Source organism: Petromyzon marinus, chromosome 22, assembly GCF_048934315.1.
Source record: "Petromyzon marinus isolate PM22_M1 ecotype Great Lakes invasive population chromosome 22, UKy_Petmar_22M1.pri1.0, whole genome shotgun sequence".
Classification (NCBI taxonomy): Eukaryota; Metazoa; Chordata; class Hyperoartia; order Petromyzontiformes; family Petromyzontidae; genus Petromyzon; species Petromyzon marinus.
The window spans coordinates 13,910,832-13,931,210 of record NC_133688.1 but is presented as its reverse complement, the minus strand read 5'-3'; the positions used below and the strand labels follow the sequence as shown (position 1 = coordinate 13,931,210).

The 20,379-nt window shown below is 38.1% G+C and overlaps 1 protein-coding gene and 1 long non-coding RNA gene across 4 annotated transcripts in view; both read right to left on the bottom strand.

Moving 5' to 3' along the window:
• The window catches only part of FBXW2 (F-box and WD repeat domain containing 2), a 128,142-nt gene that overhangs the window by 67,082 nt on the left and 40,681 nt on the right, over positions 1-20,379 (bottom strand). For all 3 annotated transcript variants that reach the window (XM_032958970.2, XM_032958971.2, XM_076068733.1), the window contains exon 4: positions 16,143-16,337. In XM_032958970.2, the coding sequence (XP_032814861.1) occupies positions 16,143-16,337 (195 nt within the window). The remainder of the gene's footprint in view (positions 1-16,142; positions 16,338-20,379) is intronic.
• On the bottom strand, positions 3,533-16,136 carry LOC142925637 (uncharacterized). Its single transcript, XR_012942576.1, has 2 exons — positions 14,865-16,136; positions 3,533-14,571 (listed from the first exon to the last, which is right to left on the bottom strand). It is a non-coding gene; the product is annotated as an uncharacterized LOC142925637 (long non-coding RNA).

Genomic DNA, 20,379 nt, shown 5'->3' with positions numbered 1-20,379 from the left:
GGATCATGGAATATAATAAGGTGAAATATAAAAAAAAACACGAATGAATGATACACACCATCAAATTATCTGAGAATTAACTCAGAAATGTGTACTTTAATTTAGGCCAATGCAAGAGATAATCTATTTTCAGTCATTCCGACAGAAGAGATTAGACATTTTATTTGAGTCAAGATTTAAATAAATTAAAATGATGGTTGCTTATAATACAGTACAATTTACATATAATTGCAGGGGGCTAGTTGTAATGGTTAGCACACTGTACAATTACCTAGGCAATATCAGTGATGTGTGACAACTGAAATTGTCCCGTACCACCTCCTCCCATCCACTTCACCAACCTGCACTGACCAGCATAGTGAAGTGCAGTCAAATAAACCCCATGGTCACACAGTTTGAGGAGCAGAGGTTTACATAAAAATTTAAATTGTGATATTTATATTATTTTAATCAAATATGGTGATATCACCTACGCTTCGTAAACGTAGATACGTGTTGCATCAATGCACAGTGGCAAATAAGAGAAAAAAAATATTTTACTGGTATTCTTGGTTCTTTCGGTAAAGTCACGTAGAAGGGAAACAATAAAACAATAAAAATATAAACAATACAATTCTCACGACGTTTCGACTGGTGTGAAAACCAAAGCAAGAAAAATTTGAAAAAAAAGGCCGACGTGACTTCACCGAAAGAACCAATAATATGAATTCCTGCAGTCACGAAAGCTTTAAATCAAAATTCTTTTACTGGCTTCAGCTTATAATTCCATAACTGTACTGCTTTTTTTTCTTCGTTAAAAAAGGGCCATCAGAATTAAACATGAGCCCTAAAATACTTCAAACGAACCTTACCTGTGACATATGCATGCTGCTGCTGCTGCTAAATGAATGGTGAAACTAGGGGAGATTCACAAAGAGAAGTCCTGAGGTCATCTGAGACCGCCCACCAGGCATTTAAAACTCCAGCAATGCTTTAAACGTGTCTCTTGTAAAGGACACGCAATTACATTGCCTAATAATAATAATAACTTGTATTAATTGTCTTTAGCAATAACATAGTTTGTAAAATAATCAACGGCGAATATAATAGAGCCAAATTTTGAAAATAATGAGTTTGTGTATTTGCCATTGGCATAAACCTTCAAAAAGGACATTTCAGCTTGTGAACTTCTTATGGGGCCAGGTTGATTGGGCAAAGTGTTGTTTGCCAAAAAATTGATTGAGGTCTGCACAATTTCACACAACCTTTACCCTGTAGGCCAGGTAGTAATTTGTCATTTCAGGCAAAGTTGACCTATTAGGTGTAGAAGTCAATTGATCAGTCCCACAATTCAACTGGAAATACTGATGTATGCCAACGACAAGTGTTTTTTTGCTACTTTTATTTTAAAATAAATCGAATGAACTCATGACAAGATTGCTCAAATATATGGATTGATAAAGAAATAGGTATTATGCATCATATATTCATGCATACATTTGCATGAATGGAGGAAATGTAAACAAATATGTACATATTTAGCAAAAATCAATAATGAACATGTCAAATGCACAATTATTATTTACATATTTATTGAAAGGGCTACATATATTTACTTTAAAATGTTATGTATACAACAAAACCTAAGTTGTTTTTATCATGAAATAATAAACAAAGCAAAGGTATGCAAATAATTAGCACCAATTAAAATATTTCGTTGCATATTCTCAATTACATGTCTTCTAGTGTGCTCTTACATGTAACGAATAACTGGTTGAAATTCATGAGCTGTCTTGTTATCCTTTCAGAATTTGAATATGGGAATGTATTGAGTATACGTAGGGATTGCATAATTTTACATGCCAACTACCCAGTGCCCCATGATCATTTTTGCTTTACCTTAAACATTTTTTTGCTCATATAGTAATGCATATCAGCCATTCACGAAAACACTCATTAAAGAGTAGATTTACTTTTGCGAAGGGTTTTCACACTAATTTATTGCAGCTAATAGTTTTCATGAAAAACCATTTGCAAATAGAAACACTGGGAGATTTGACGAGTTATTACTGCCTGCCAATCGAAGCATCTGAATCACTTGACTATTTAATCCAGCAAGCCGATATCTTGATTAATGCACACTTTCAAACCTCCAAAATGATCTACATGAGCATCATGCTTGCACCATACGTAACACGTTTTCCAATTATGACATGAATTTACATCCTTCCGTAATGTATAATTTGTCTTCAAATCCAACTGTTTAAAATCTGAAATCTGGACCTTGTACCTGTCTACCACATAGCTAATTTCCCTGATTGATCTAAAATAAGCTGCTTTTATCTTAGAACATTCTTATTCATATGCAACTGATAAAACTTATCTTGAAAAGCCCACCTCCCTCAAATATGTTTGCCAAATGCAAGCTAAATATTTGGATGAAAAGTGCTACGATGAGCCTTCTCCCGAAATATGCATAAGTTCCAATAGGTTTAACAGGAGGTCGAGTCTTCGAAGATAGTTGTGACAGCTACCTCATGTGGGCACATTGAGTTTACTCAGTTAATCTTGGATAAAGTCATACACACCACATGTATGTCTTCTGATAACAGGCGCTATCCAACAATTCCACTTGGCCTAAAAGGCCAGGGTACTCCTGGGCCATCCTGTCAAGTGCTGCCATAAGTAGTATGTGAATCCATATCTACATTGAACACAATGCTAAAGCCACTATTTAAAGCATGTATATATAAACCAAAATTATATATTCTAATTACAACAATACATGTCCAAACTATTTTATCCTTCAAAGTCAATACATTTTTAGTTCATGGAGGTCAAGTTCATATCATGTTTGCAATGAGTTATTTAAAAATTTAACTGTAAGCACTCATTTATTGTCCAAGGATCACACAATGGCATATTTTGGTCACGAGCTCATTGTACCTCATAACGTCTATCATTGAAAGCACTACAGACCTTATAAAATGTGGGAGTTGCTAAACAAACATGTGCCATTAATATTTAACTCGGCCAAGCGCTGGTATTCCCTGTGCATAGCCGAGCATTGCCTGCATGCCTAATTAACTGAGCTCATTACCATTAATAGCTCTTGCATGAATTACAGCTTGAAACCTTGACCTCGAGGGTGTCACAAAGCTCAGCATTCTGTAACTCGTGGAGTCACACACCAGGCAGCATATAAAAACATCACAGCCAAAAGAATTGCGTGCAATACTTATCATTAAAGGACTGGCTCCAATTTCATCAGAGCCAACGCCATAAAGCTACGGTTGGATACTGTGGGCATAATTTTAGAGATGGAAAGCAGTATATGAAACTTCTAAAATACTTGATAAGTTTTTGCCTTCCTCCAGGGGCCAGAAAGTACCATGTTCATCTGTATGCATGTTTTGACTAAATCTATTGATTAAATTATGTATTAATCAAGGCTATGACAACCTATAATTACTGTAATCGAATTGCTTATATTGCTGTGTCCATGAATCAAATATTCCCATTCATGTATTGGCAATACACATAATTTTTATTATATATATACACCAACAGGGCTGAGGCAGTGTGCATGCGCTTGTTTCTATCCATCAGTCTTTACAATATGTTAGATATAAAAAAGGCGTGTTTATATCTGAAATAGTCCTTTATCTTCCCCACACCAGTGTAATGTAAGCAGGGGTTGCTTATATCAGAGCTGTGCTTATTTTACTTTTAAGGACTTGAGAAAGGATGAAGCAAATGCTACATCTTTGGTTACCCTCCACTCTCCTCAACCGATTACCATATGGAAATTGTCCACATGTCACATTCATTGATGACATTTATTTGAACAGCAGCACATGTAGAATGAGCAAGTTTGCTTCAGCCCTGGAGGGCAGTTCTTCAATTATAAGTTTCTTAAGGAAATTGTGTTTTTTTTATTAACTGGTTTTTATCCAGGACATATTAAAGCATATTTGCATATTCTACATTGGATTTTTGTTAAACAGAGGCTTTTCAGTCATTAATTGTCAAAACACTATGCCTAATTTCAGACGAGTTAAGATGTATATTTCTGACGTCCATAATAGAGGATTCAGTAATCTGTGACACTCCGACCTCAGTCGACCTTGAGAGTAATTTTCTGTGGATGCATGAAACCAGCATGCTGCCGCCCTTTGGAGGGTACATCCTGCCCAGTAGCTCATGGACATGAAAGATCCAATGACATAATAGATACAAAAAATAGAGTCGAACAATGTGTTCTGCCTTCAGAAAAATAGCTCAATGGTATAAGCCATATCACTCAAACAAAGAGACTACAATATTCACATCTAATGTCACTTGCCTTCAAAAAATATATTCACATTTAAACATGCTTGTGCAGTGATAATTACCTGTGAACTGTGCATTTCCAGAAGGCTTGATATACACTAATGATATCGAGACTTGACAATGTAAATTTCAGTTTGATCTTAACTTAAAGCTTTCGTGACTGCAGGAATTCATATTCTTTGGGTCTTTCGGTAAAGCCACGTAGATAGAAAAATAATAAAATTAATAAAATAATATCACGACGCTTCGATCGCAACACAAGCAATCGTCACCAGGTGAAAAATATAGCGGGAGAGCTGCTGAGGCAGGAAAAATATATGTCGGGAGCGCTGCTAAGGCAGGGTGTTATAAAGGTTTGAGATGGGTGTAGCCCAAGGGTCAGTGGGCGGGGCTAGAGATGAAATTTGCATGTAAATGTAAGATCGGAGAAATCTTGACAAACTAAGCTGTGGGGGTGGCCATTGTATTGTGAGAGATTAGCATGTCAATGTAAGAAATTTGCTTGTATATGTGAGATCAGAGAGAGCTCGGAAAGAGCCACCGCCACATCGAGGAAAGCGAACAACGGTGGCTGTGTTCGTGAATGTAACTCGGAGAGTCAAAAATAACTGCTCACATAGGCTACCTGCCACTGACCCTTGGGCTACACCCATCTCACACCTTTATAACACCCTGCCTTAGCAGCGCTCCCGCCATATATTTTTCCTGCCTCAGCAGCTCTCCCGCAATATTTTTCACCTGATGACGATTGCTTGTGTTGTGATCTAAACGTCGTGACAGTTATTATTTTATTATTTTTCTATCTATGTGGCTTTACCGAAAGACCCAAAGAATATTTAAGTTTGATGTGAAGGTCTTTCAAAATGCTCGGATTTTAACCCAGAAATAGTCAAATGACTACAAATATGTATTTGTATAAAATCTGCAGCATCCTGCATGATGAATGTTATAAATTGTATTTGTACAGATCAACTGTCTCTATACTTTAGACACTTATCGGATTTACAACACTGCTACTTTCACTAGACAGTGTAATGCACAGTGATGCACATTAAACTGTCCTGGTGCAACGGTCTGCCAATTTTTAGTGGGTGAAAGTTAATGAAGCAACTTGGGTTACAAGCAATTACAGATGCACCAGGTGGAAACATGCTCACACATCACAGACAGACAAATGGGGTGGGGAATTTACTGTGCAAAGCACTGCGCTCCACAAATGTGCTCATATCTTTCCACAGCCGAGACACATCACGGCCTTATAGATTTAGTTTCAATGCATCAAAATAATAAGACAGTGAGATGCATTATTTCTAGTGTACTTTTTGGTAAAATGTATGATCATACACTGAATGTTTAATTTAGGCCATCATGAACATGTGGAGTGGATCCTCTTCGATAATGTGCCAATGTGGGCTTATATGCATAATGGACAATTTCAGCACAAAGGAGGCAAAATATGATCACTCTATACGGAACACTTCTACTTAAAAAAAATTCTGAATATATAAAACAAATTACAACTGCAATTGGGATGAAAACTCTGGCAATTGATAGATTGTGATTAAAAGCACCATGCGGTCCACTTATTAAATCAACTCGGGGAATTTTGACATACACTTATCCACATTTATAAAAGTGATTATACTATCCATTTCTCCATCGATCCATCAATTATTACATTTGTATTGTCCAAGGTTAAATAGGCAAACACTTTTCAAAGCTGTTGTTTTTCCACTACCAGACCGATGCACTATGCAAACTGAGAAACATCTAACGGCCCAACCAGTGTTCCTTAATCCAACTCCAGGGTGCACCATTTTCCTGGCTTTAAAGAGCAAATCCCACCAAACTACTGTCATGCGCTATGCTCCGATCGGATCTCAAGTGCTTGTCTGTCAAGAGGTGTTAAGCCTACAGTTTGGCAACTTTTTTGTACTATGGCCTTATGCCCGTTGGCAAAACGCACCGTGAATCGTTCACAAGTCACCCGCGTTGAATGTGTTGCAATCCATCCTTACCCAGACCACATCAAATGTAGTGGTGCCATGAGGAGCCGGCCGATTCAGGGTTAAGCGCACAGAGCCACCAAGGCAAGGTATATTTTTAAAGACACTGACAGTAATTGCTGACAGGTGTAAATGGGCTTGTTCTATATGGGTGACAGTAGCTAGTTATACCACAGAGATCTATTCTCTCGGTTTTTTTTCTAATTCTTAATATGGGGCAAGCAAGCTGGGCAAGCCAATTTTTAAGAGACAAATGAAATATTTAAAAATAAAGATAGGTAAAACTGAATATTGTTAGCTTAACACATAGGCTTTCGTACTCAAAAACTATAAATGTTGTGGATTCACTCTTCAACATACCGATGGGCTACGGCAACGTGACATTTTTTTCTGATTGGCCGTGTCAGGTGGTGGAGGGTTACGGCACATTTATAAATAACGCGGTCTAACCCAAAAACGTTTATTATGAACTGAATATTGTTTTTATACATTTTAAATAAACAATTAACTAAGCAACATTTACAAACCATACAATATGTTAAAGAAAATATTTTTTTTAAATAAGGTTGTATCTACATTTTAGTATATACTGTCCTTTAATGTGGAAATGTAATTAAAATTCACACACATGCAAGGACAAACTCAACATACACTGATTAATTCATTCATATAACCTTAAAAAAGAAAACCTTTGTAAAATATTTATATTTGCCAACAACCATGAATGTATAAGCTGATCCTTGTACATTGGGAATGTGTGTATATTAGTTGCAGGATATAACGGGATTAAAGACCTGAGGTTCTGAACAAATTATATTAAATGCTGAAAAATGTAAAGTAGTTCATGTAAGCGATAAAAATTGCAAACCCAACTACACAGGCTAGCTGTAACCTTGAAATATTGCAAGATCACAATGTTTTCTGAAGTGGCAGGCAAGTCCTTGAGAGTCTCCAAATTCCAACACGATTTCAGGATTGTTTTTAATTTTAAGGTGAATTGCACAAATCTGCAAAGCAGATCAACATTGCAACTACATTGTCAAAGCATTATTTACGAGCATTGTTATCAAACGGTGGCTAAACTTGTTCTGTTTCAATGAAATACATTTTCAGATGGAGGAAATATTGTATGTTTTTTTGGGACCAATTAACAAAGCTGCTGGCAGCCAGGTAGCTCATCAGCATTGATGTACTTATTTTGTGTCTAATTCCAGTATTCAAAATAAAGTAAACATTTATTTAAATATAATCAATATTTCTGCATGTTTTCAGAGGCACTGCCCTTCGAACCACAGGCTGTCTGCAGAGATGTGGAAAGTGGTCAGCAGTGTATTACATGTTGATTAAATTTAACATTTTCGACTCATTGATTTTACTGGAAGAACCTTGGAGACTTGCAATGTTGCTGTGGCAAGCTGTGCACATTAAGAGATTGGAAAGCACGGAGCCGTGGTGAAAAGGATTGTAAATAGATACCAATTCAAACACAGCAAAATGGATTGTGGGCTATGGTATATGGTAACAGAAGGATTGTGACAGTATACCCATGACACTTAAAATGGTAAACAAATGTGGATTCTTAGGTGAAAGCATTGCTTATATAATTTAACTGGAGTACAACTCTTTTCTAAATCGTAATTCGTGCGATTTAAAAAAAAAAAACTCACATTAAAACATTGTTACTTATTTAATGTACTATCACACAGTGGGGCTCAAGAACAAAATGTATTTTACAGAGTCTGACTCATGAATTCGCAAATGTTCTCTTTTCAAACAATTTTTGCAAAATTTATACCAACAATTGGTAAAATCGGCAAGGTGATGTGTTTCAGCCATTTCATCAAAATGTGAATGCAGCCCATACTGTATATTGAAAGTGATAAAATAATCTCTCTCCTTCACATGCTATTTGATGTTGGCATTTTCTCCCATTGCCGGAGAAGATGTTTTGTCTGTGTATGTGTATAATTGGGTTGGGAAGTGAGGTGATATTTCATAACAGTGTCTTGAAAATAATGGTATCTGTATTGACGGAATTTTATATTATTCAATATTTTCCTGTTACTCTACTACTGTTTGCTCATAACAATATCAGGAAAAATGGTCCAATAATGCATCAAATATTAAGAGTCCATAAAAAGTCCATGCCATAATAAACGTAATTAACACACACTCTCACCAGGACAAGCAGATTGAGAAAAGAAGAAATGAACAGAGATACCAATTAATGCTTGACAAGAATCATCCAAAGACACGTTTGGAAATGTTAAAACCAAGATCTTAGTACTTACTTTAAATATGGTTTTCATTAGTGATCACCAACACGCTCTGGACACAGATATTAGAAAACCAGACCCCAGCACTCAGGGAACTTAGCTAATACTTCTAATTATCATTTGCATATATTTTTTCATATATAATCTTGGTCACATGGGTGAGGGCTCAATCCATTGGCCCCCTGCCCGGAGCGTATCGGTGACCACTCTATGAATAAATGATAAACACCAAGTGAAGCCTGTAATCGTGAAATAGAAATGTCACTCTTCAATGTTTTATCCGAAAAGTATGTTAATAGAGGCCAGGTCATCCTTCTTCAAGGCAGGTTCTTGTGTTATTTGTGTACAACACTATATTCCACATACATTGAGTTTAACATACCCAAGAAAAAATTACATTTAACCAAATCTAACAATTTTGCATTCGTTGGGTACCAAAGAAACAAACAGATTTTTAATGTTCAGTTTTTATAACAAGTATGTTACAACCCTGAGCCAACTAGGATCTCTAAAATCAATAAGCACCAAATAACATTAATATTTGTAATATACGAATTCATTCTTTTTCAAAAATATTTTTTTAATGTAATCCCTATTGTTAATGCTTTCCCAGGGTGAAAGTACGAATACATTAGCTCTGCCCGTCTATCCTTATGTACGTAATACACGTGCTAGTGAAGGTGATACAAAACGAATAAAGCTCGCGTAAAACAGATTTATGCTTCATAGCAAACTGGGCAATAAAATAACACAAAATTAACATAATATTAATACGATCAATGGGTCGCCCAAAACTTTGGAAGCCCAAATACAGTGCTAAAATAATTTTAAGCATCTGCATGCTCCACGAGTTGGTGTGCACGCCTCACCTCCACGCCCCCTCCTGGTGACATCATTACAACTGACAGAATTTCACGTCACACGTGGTGCGACATCATAGCCTTGTGCGGCTTGAAACATTCCATCTTGATTGCGAACTAAATACTTCCGACGGCAAGCACACGGTGAAAGGATTGACATGCTTATGCATGATTTTTCTTCCTTGTGTCGTTAATATTTTTTAAGTGTTTTGTTATCAGGGCAAATGTTAACTAATCATTACAGGAATTTGAGGAGATTTTTTTCATCAGAGTACAGCCTATAATCATGAACTAATAATGCTAGTTAGATCATGATTATAGGATGTGTATTGTCTGCCCAGCATGTTAATACAACCCCATTTTTTATTAAGGGTTTTTTTTTTAATTGATTATTTAATGTGTTTGCATAAAAATTGTCATTGCTATTAGCTAACTCCAAAGCCAAGAGTATCTTGTAAAGCTGCCCTGCCGTATTTCTGAGCCTGTCCATCCGTCATGAAAATATACATTTTTTTTATGAAACATGCTAGCTGAAGAGTTAAAAGTGAAGTATAATTAGCCATAATGATGTAAATCTAAAAGTATGTTTGGATAATTGTAGATCACAAATCGCTTAGAGACAGCACAGGATTTGGCAAGTCTTTAAATTAAAAAAAGGTGAAAATATTATAGCATCACCTTATTGTAAAGAATGTACATAAGCTTAAGAAACTTTACTTTAAAAGTAGGTAAATGGAAATACATACAGGTCAATTAATTTTAATTTAAAAAAAACAACAAGACACGGGTGGGATACTCTAAAAGACATGTAAAATTGCTGCCATGTCTTTTACATGCATCACGCTATGCATGAGTTCTTTGAGGCTTCTAAAATTGGGGAGGGAGATGATGAGAAATGGCAAGTGGGTGGTAAAGCAGACAGGAACATATACAATTTTTGGAAACAAATATATAGTGTTGGTTTCCTGCATGCAATACGACCAGCAAGGTAAATTATTAAATAGCAGCAATAAAAAAATAACAGGATAGCATTTTATGAAATAATGAGAGCACTTCTCAGCAGTAGATTTCTCTCTTGCAAAATGATCAAACGGCGGCATCTTCTAAACATAATTCAAACTTTCTGAAGGAGTAGGTTAAGAAGTACCATCTGCTCAATTGTATATGGAGACAAAGTTTTAAGATGTTCACATTGGTATGAATATTAATACTGCTGACAGTTTTTACTCATATTTCTTGCTGCTTATCCATGAATGTGGCCCAACCAGTGCATTTTTTTTATTTCATTGAGCATGATCAAATGACATCTGTTTTTTTGACACTAAGGGGATTTTTTTCTTGCACTGAGCTATCTGTCAATGCATTGGTTATAATACAATACTTCATAAAAGGAAACTTATAAAATGTACGTTTGAAAACTTGGGAACTCATGAGTACAGTAATGCCTCCGTTAATGATGTAGATGCATTCCCATGAAGTCACTTCGTTATCAAATATGTCCTGACCAGAAGTACATATAACATGGGAGACATAAGGATACATTCCAGGACTTTAGAGATGGGGGGAACCAATAGGAAAGCATTGCTGCACAGTAGCCTTCACATTGTCTGCTTGGTTTAAAATTATCTCTAAGGTGGACTGTGTAAACCCCTAACAAATGTTCTAGTTCACTTTATATCTCTTCCACCTCTACCCTTCCCTTATGATCTGCATTTTAGTTTCCCAATACAGTAAAACCTTGGATTGCGAGAATAATTCGTTCCGGAAACGTGTTTGCAATCCAAATCACTCGTATATCAAAGCACTCGCATATCAGTTGTGATCACGTGACGCTCGGCAGACAAAGCGTATACGTACTACTCGTATTGTAAGACCCTCGCTCGTTTATCAAATTAATATTTATTTTAAAAAATTTGCTCGTCTTGTAAAACACTCGCAGACCAAGTTACTCGCAATCCAAGGTTTTACTGTATATGGATTTACGCAGAACTTCTTACCAGGTAAGGCAACTAGCACTCGATGGTCGTTTAGATGACAATGGAGGTAGTAAAATCACTTTATCACTGCAAAAATACAATAACATTTTACAAACATGAGGAACTCGAGCAATGGCGGGAGTTACTTACACCAGCACACCAGTGTGTTGAGAATAAACCCTCAACATTTACAATTTGAGTACAATGTTTCGCTGGTGATTACAACCAGCTTCATCAGGTGATTTCGCAGAATTGTGAAGAAGTCTTCCTGTTTCAGTCTTAAATAGAGTAAAGGTGATGTCATCACAAAATGAGCCTATCAGGTGCGAAGACCGGACAGTATATAAAAAACAATGGCAGATCTTTGCTTTTTGAGCCAAGCGCAGTGGCACATACACCTATAATTATCTAGTACTTTGGAGGTGACGGTTGGCAGATCATACCAATTCGTGAAACTCGAAAACCTGCTGGACTACGAGGTAATCAGGAGATGGTAGTATAGTGCAAGGATTCGTGAATAAATCTGTTTAGAGCTTTGAGTTATCCTCTCATCAGAGTGGGTTATCTCTGGGTACTCTTTCAACATGCAAAATGCTCGCACGTGGAATGAGGAAAACATGTCAAATCAGGACCCTTCAAAAAAAAGTCCTGACACTCGGTGAGGGATTTATATTGTTATTGTACCGTTATTATATATGCAACACACTAAAATGGTACATCTTCGTTTTAGGTGAAATTTCCATGACTTCCAGGGATCTGTGACAATTCAGAACAAGAGTAACATACACTACCACACAATAACATGGGGTACACACAGTATCATGCTGCTCTTAATAATGTAGAAGAAATGTCCCAAAGAAAGGTAGTGTCAGAATATTACAAACTAAAAAAAATATCTTGCACAATAATGATCTACTCTGTATGCGAGAGTGCACACAAATTGCATGTGGCATTTCCCCAGCGAACGTATCAAAGTGCCTTTAATGTGAAGCGAGTTTTGGTTTTATTGACTTCCTCTGCTGCTCATTAGCAAGACTGCTACATCATGCAGCTATTGTTCGATGCAGCCATTTGCATTGCTGCCCATCATGCCTCTCTATAGTGAGTATTTTTTAGTCACGATTGTTTTGCAGTACAATAAATGCTATGCTAAATCTATACTTAAAATAAGATTCCTGTGGATGTTGCGCTGAACCACAATTTTTCATCTTGACAAAAAATTACAATTCACTCAGCAGAGTGTGTGTCTTGCATAGCTGAATAACCATAATCGCCGATGTTCAACATAAAACTGTGCATTTTTTTATAATTGCTTGTACAGTCAATGTAAAAAAACTCTGAAAACCGTGAACAAATGTCTTTTATAAGGGCTTCGTAATTTTTTAAGCTTACACATCCTTATTTTCTTCTCTCTCCATTGCTTTGGAAAGTTAGGAGTGCATGAATAGTCTACAGCCAGGCACAATATTGTATATCGGCCAATCCCTTATTTTGCTGACAAAGCAGCATTTAACACAGTTGTCTTTGAAGGCAATAACTAAAATAAGGTTTCATTTGAACTGTAGTAGAGTCCCTGTCCTCTGCTGAGTCAGGATTTTTTTTTATCGTTAGCTGAATGAAAATTGCTTACAGCCACCTACTCAACAAAAAGTATTGGATAACAGTAAAACATGCCCGGCATTACTGCTATACATCACTCACCAGTTATTGGCACACCAAAAAAGTGACACAGATGTTGGTTTAATACTTTCTCGCGTCATCCTTACTGCATTAAAATGTATTTCACATCCCCAATAGCAATACAAATGGGATTCGTGGTCACATCCTACAGCAGGCCCCTACCTCCAACCTCTGATATGTTAAGGCATCTGAGTAGGGCAACAGTAAGACAGAGACTGTCATGATAGTTGTCTGAAGAACCCAGAAGAGTCTTTAGTCAATAGTTGGAATGTAAGAGAGTAGTAAGCCCATCGCATTATTTTGTCCTGGACCAGGTTTTGAGTATAAATGGATTCTCATCCAAATAAATATACTGTATGAGCATGTACATGTTGGGAACTTTTGTTATGAACAAAAAAGGCTACACATATATGAAACTATATAATGTGATGAAAATGAAGGTATCAATAACATTAACAGTTTGAGCTGTACCCTAGATGTGTATTCATGATGTGCTGGGCAGCATTAGCCTCATTCCCATGAGCATCACATTTTTTGTGGTCTAATTCTAGTCTGCACCAGGATTATACATTGGCTGTCAAGTCCCTGTAGAATTATAACTCATCCAGAGTCACTGACAGTGGTCGCTTCCTCTTCCAAAGCCAGCTGATTATACAATCAGCCATAGCTCTGCTTTCATACCCACGTGACTTTGCCAACCCCAAAAGGCCATGAGAGGTCAGGCAATTGTACAGCACCTTCATTTTACACGAGTGCCTCTGCATAAATCTAGTGATCATTTTCCCCAGCACATACAGTGAGGGAAAAAAGTATTTGATCCCCTGCTGATTTTGTACATTTGCCCAATGACAAAGAAATTATCAGTCTATAATTTTAATGGTAGGTTTATTTGAACAGTGAGAGACAGAAGAACAACAAAATCCAGAAAAACGCATGTCAAAAATGTTATAAATTCATTTGCATTTTAATGAGGGAAATAAGTATTTGACCCCTCTGCAAAACATGACTTAGTACTTGGTGGCAAAACCCTTGTTGGCAATCACAGAGGTCAGACGTTTCTTGTAGTTGGCTACCAGGTTTGCACACATCTCAGGAGGGATTTTGTCCCACTCCTCTTTGCAGATCTTCTCCAAGTCATTAAGGTTTTGAGGCTGACGTTTGGCAACTCGAACTTTCAGGTCCCTCCACAGATTTTCTATGGGATTAAGGTCTGGAGACTGGCTAGGTCACTCCAGGACCTTAATGTGCTTCTTCTTCAGCCACTCCTTTGTTGCCTTGGCCGTGTGTTTTGGGTCATTGTCATGCTGGAATACCCATCCACGACCCATTTTCAATGCCCTGGCTGAGGGAAGGAGGTTCTCACCCAAGATTTGACGGTACATGGCCCCGTCCATCGTCCCTTTGATGCGGAGAAGTTGTCCTGTCCCCTTAGCAGAAAAACACCCCCAAAGCATGTTTCCACCTGCAATGATTCATCTTCTTTGGTTCTTTCGGTAAAGTCATGTAGAATGAGAATAAAATAATAAATTGATAAAATAAAATAACACAATAATATTCTCACGACGTTTCGGCCACAACACAAGCGGCCTTCATCAGGTGAAGGGAGCGAGACTGTCTGGTAGGACAGCGCACTCCAGCGCTGTGTTGTGGCCGAAACGTCGTGAGAATATTATTGTGTTATTTTATTTTATCAATTTATTATTTTATTCTCATTCTACATGACTTTACCGAAAGAACCAAAGAACATGTTTCCACCTCCATGTTTGATGGTGGGGATGGTGTTCTTGGGGTCATAGGCACCATTCCTCCTCCTCCAAACACGGCGAGTTGAGTTGATGCCAAAGAGCTCTATTTTGGTCTCATCTGACCACAACACTTTCACCCAGTTGTTCTCTGAATCATTCAGATGTTCATTGGCAAACTTCAGACGGGCATGTATATGTGCTTTCTTGAGCAGGGGGACCTTGCGGGCGCTGCAGGATTTCAGTCCTTCACAGTAGTGTGTTACCAATTGTTTTCTTGGTGACTATGGTCCCAGATGCCTTGAGATCATTGACAAGATCCTCCTGTGTAGTTCTGGGCTGATTCCTCACTGTTCTCATGATCATTGCAACTCCACGAGGTGAGATCTTGCATGGAGCCCCAGGCCGAGGGAGATTGACAGTTATTTTGTATTTCTTCCATTTGCGAATAATCGCACCAACTGTTGTCACCTTCTCACCAAGCTGCTTGGCAATGGTCTTGTAGCCTATTCCAGCCTCGTGTAGGTCTACAATCTTGTCCCCGACATCCTTGGAGAGCTCTTTCGTCTTGGCCATGGTGGAGAGTTTGAAATCTGATTGATTGATTGCTTCTGTGGACAGGTGTCTTTATACAGGTAACAAGCTGAGATTAGGAGCACTCCCTTTAAGAGTGTGCTCCTAATCTCATCTCGTTACCCGTACAAAAGACACCTGGGAGCCAGAAATCTTTCTGATTGAGAGGGGGTCAAATATTTATTTCCCTCATTAAAATGCAAATCAATTTATAACATTTTTGACATGCGTTTTTTTGGATTTTGTTGTTATTCTGCCTCTCCCTGTTCAAATAAACCTACAATTAAAATTATAGACTGATCATTTCTTTGTCAGTGGGCAAAGGTACAAAATCAGCAGGGGATCAAATACTTTTTTCTCTCACTGTACACCATCAAAGGACATTACAATTCAGGTGTCATCATGAGGTTTCGGAGTGTATAATCTAACTTATATTCATCACTTTACAGAAATAGGGACAAGATTGGTCGAACTGTGGAAGCTTTTGGAAACTGCCAAGAATAGGAATAGGCTCAAGGTAGGTCCAAAAGCTGTGCAGCCAAGATTGGTCTTGTGAATCATATCCAAACCCATTCATTTTCTTATTTATTTTTGGACTCGCTTAGCAGTTAACTTTGTATTGATGCGACAGCTATCAGGTGTAGACCATAGCCAGAACAGAAGAAGGGTGAGGCGGACTGAGGCCGCTGGGCTGTGCCAGTGAGTGCTCAGTTGTCACCTGCAGCAGTGTGCCCGCGGAAGTGGCGTGTGCGCTTGCCCGTGCTCCACTCCCAGCACGCCAGCGTATTATCGAAGGACGCCGTCACCAGCTTGTGCTCGTCAAACTTGACATCAGCACACGTGTGCGTCTGGATGCCGTACACGCATTGCCCCGTCTTTACGTCCCACAGCTTGGCAGAGAGGTCGTCCGAGCCTGAAATGTAAATTCACAAAAAGAGAAACTAAACACAAAAAGCAAGAAATACTACCTTAACTTTCGGTATTTTGGAGGATGTTTACCCGGTTCTTTTAACATCTGCACTGTTTTAAAATGTTTTTTTCTTCACATATTGTCAATTTAGTCTGGGACATTTTTTGAAAGACAGTTGGAGAAGAGGATTTGCACACTGCTGGATTTGGCCAGCATTGATACCACAAAAATGGTAGAATATTTAAAAACTCCTTGGACAATCTCTTCATTTGTATGGTATTTTAAAGGTAACTGACAAAAAGTTTTAACGCTCCATGTGAAAAAGAGTGAAATATTTGTATTTTTGTTCAAAATACCTTCATGTGGTTAAATTATAGAAAATAACATAATTACTGAATGACTGCATTATTAAGTCAAGAAAACCAGTGGTAAACTTTAGAACAGGGGTTGGCAACAAAAATAATAACACGAGCCATTTATTTCGAATTCGGTTAACAATTAAATATTTAAAGAGCCACAATGCCTGTGAATACGAGACGGTCATTCATAAATAACATCAAAAACTCGTCCTTAAAGAGCCGCATGCGGCTTCCAGAGCCGTAGGTTGCCAACCCCTGCTCTAGAATAAATGTAGAAAATATGTAAAAGGGCACTGCATATTAAGCAAGTTTTGCAATCAGGAATGCACAGGGCTCTGATAAACGGTGCACAAATGCAGAAGCAACTGGCGGAGACCCAAGCCAGGCATTTATTGAATGTGCCTCGTGAATTTAGTGAACGTCATTCCCACAACCACAGCAGTACAATTCTTACTTAGAGCCCCATCGCTTTGACAGTGTGTGCTTCCAGTAGGCAACATACAAAAAAATTCTGTTCGACTAAAGTCACAAAATGCCACCTATAATTCTTGCGGGGTTAACAATGCACAGCAAACGAGACACATTTTATCTGTAATTTACAGTGTTTTCAGCATTGAAAGACAAAATTCCTCTTATATCATGTAATTTTATAATACACAGCTGAAGAATGAGAGACATGTGTTGGCAACAATCGAATCCAAAAACACCCTTTACACTCTCAAACCTTCTCTGTACTGAAATGTGGTTTCGGTTATTCTATATATCTACATACTATATTATTTATTGCAAGATTATAAATTATTTGAAGCCAAATAATGAGTCAAACAATTTATTTCTACTCATAATTTAATTTAAAACATCGTATAATTATATTTGTATTAAAATTAGAAAGTTATTTTAGTAATTACTTACAACTCTTTATTAAACAACTGCTGGATGAACATCTCTTCATACAATGGTCATTCAAAGTTATGACCATACCTCACCACACTGGTCAGTGGGGTTAAGAGGAGAAAGATAGGCCCATAATCGGTTCATTTGCATAAGCATACTTATCAACACTTGTCAGTGAGGGTGAGTGAAAAAGGCCCATGACTGGTTCAGCTATTACTCGCCACTGATGTTTTTAAGCACGAGGATTCAAACTCAGGTGGTTAAAGAAAAAAATATCCAGCTTTAAATCAGAATGTGAGGCAGAACTTCCCATATTTGTACCGCACCCGGTCTATTTAATCTCCCACACCTTTAAAAGACAAGAATATTGAATAAAAATATTAATGTAATTTTATGAAAAATCGCCAATGCTACTTTAAAGCAGAGGCTATAAAGTATTCTTAGCTGGTCCTATCTTACTGCTGCCTGTATACCTCGCCTCTGGGGAAAATAGGGCCACCTGTCTCCACCAATCCCCTCGGTACGTGAGGCCGCTTCTGAGTGCTTCAGGGACACGTTTATCTCATTGCAGCTCCTTGCCATCAAGTTTTTCCACATTACCTTTTGCCTTCTCCTCCCGCCAGAATTATTTCGTCTTCCACTCCATCACCAGCTTCAAAATACTGACACGGCCACACCCCTAATATTGGATTTAGCCAAGGCCCCTTGGTAAATAAACTGCACGTACCTATTCCCCCCGCCTCCCGGTGATTTTGATAACTTGGAAATATTTGGGATTACGATTTTATTCAATAAGTCTCTTTTTGTTCTTGCTCACACCATCTCATAGTTTCTCAGCTCTTTATTCTCACATGTATTTTTTTGGTTCACATTACTGTACGTGTAACAGCATATGTTTTCAATGCAATTCATGAGCAAAATAATTACTTTATATCAACGCCGTATCATGAGAAAATAATATATTTATTGATGAATGAATACTGGACTCTGGTTAATAAGTGGTCACCGACACACTTCAGACACATACATTAAAACACAATTCCAGTGCCCAGCACTCGGGGAACTTAGCAAATGCATAACATCATTATCTTAGGCATAGGAGCTCCCCTTCCAGAGATCGAGTCTCAACCCTGTGACCTCCCCATGGCCATCTTCCTCAGTGACTATATAACCATCAGGCCTATTGCGGGAGAAGGGGGCGAAGGGGCTTGGGGGGGGGGGGGGTCACAAAAAGAGCAAGCTAACACTAACGAGTTACAAAAGGGGGTTCTGAAATGATCAAACTTTCTCAATCGAATATTGATTCATGTATTATTTAAAACATTCTAGAACATACCTCAACGAGGGCCAATGCCACGTAACTAACGGACCCAACCGTACCCCTCTTTTCTGAGGAAACACATTTCTTAGGGGATGGTAGTCGGGACGCGTAGCAAGTTGGTGACCAATTATGAAAACCAGATTTAAGGTAAGTACTAAAATCTAATGTATTCACAGTGGACACAGACATGTTCTGGAAATTCATATTAGAACCAATACCAAAGCCTAGATGGAAGCAGAAAAATTACAATTCTTCCCAACCCAGTGGCTTTATTGGGTTATCGAAGCTCAGAGGGCCGCTTTCCCAAAGCTGCCTTCCTGGGACACAAAGGCGTAGTGGCTGGTAAAAGTGTGAGGTGAACTTCACACTGCCGCCCCACAGATATCCTTCAAAATGACTCCTACCCTACTGGCCCATGACACTGACATGGCCTCGTCTAATGCGATTTACACCAGCTTATAGGCTTCCAGGATACATTCCCGCACCCAGGAGGCGACTCTCTACCGTGACACCGCCTCTCCTCTCTTCTGTTGAGCGTATGAGACAAATAACTGTTCTACCCTCGTCCAGGCTTTGGATCTTTGCAAATCTATAGACCAGTACGCTTACCTGATGCAACCTTTGTCGCTTAGCTTTTGCCGTTGAATGAAAGAGGACAATTTCCGGGTTCACATGAAAATCAGAGAGCACCTTCAGCACGGAACTGGCCAATGCTCTCAACACGACCCTTCCCTTTCAAAAACGAAGGCCTTAATAAAAAATAGAGAATATAGTGCATAGCATATTATAAAATATCTATATAAGAAACATAGGACAATATTAAAGAAAATGTAACCAAAACTGAAAATTACACAAAAAGTTCAGAGAGATGCATGCTGGGGATTATAATGAACGGGGAACACATGGATCAGAGAACAAACACCAAGGAGAAGCATCACATCAACTGTTCAGAAAAGAATGAGATTGGGCAGGACATCATGTCAAGTGAAAAGATGATGGCTGATCCAAGTGACTAGTGATGGAATGGCAGCCAAAAGAGGTAACATTCCCCAGTGAATTATAACTGTGGAGAAGGGAGTGATGAGATTAGCTGATGTGCAGGACCAAGATAGTTTAAAACATCACAGGGAGGCCTTCATTCAGCAATAGATTAATCACGACTGTTGCTGATGACGATGCCAATTTTAAGTCGAAAAAGGGTGTTTACTGGTGTAAAATTAAGCATCTGCTCACAGTATTGCTAATGCTGAGCGCATTACAATTTATCAAAAATGCAAGTATGTTTCAGAGTACTTCTATATTCTCTACCTATCACAAATTGACATGCATTATTTTAAATACAGCAGAATAAATTAATAATATTCGTTTGAAAGGCATCGGATGAAAATGGGCTTGCGCCCTTAAGATTGAGCCATAGTCTGTCAGGGTCAATAAAAGTTGATGAACAGTAATTGCCTGTCTTTTTGCAGAT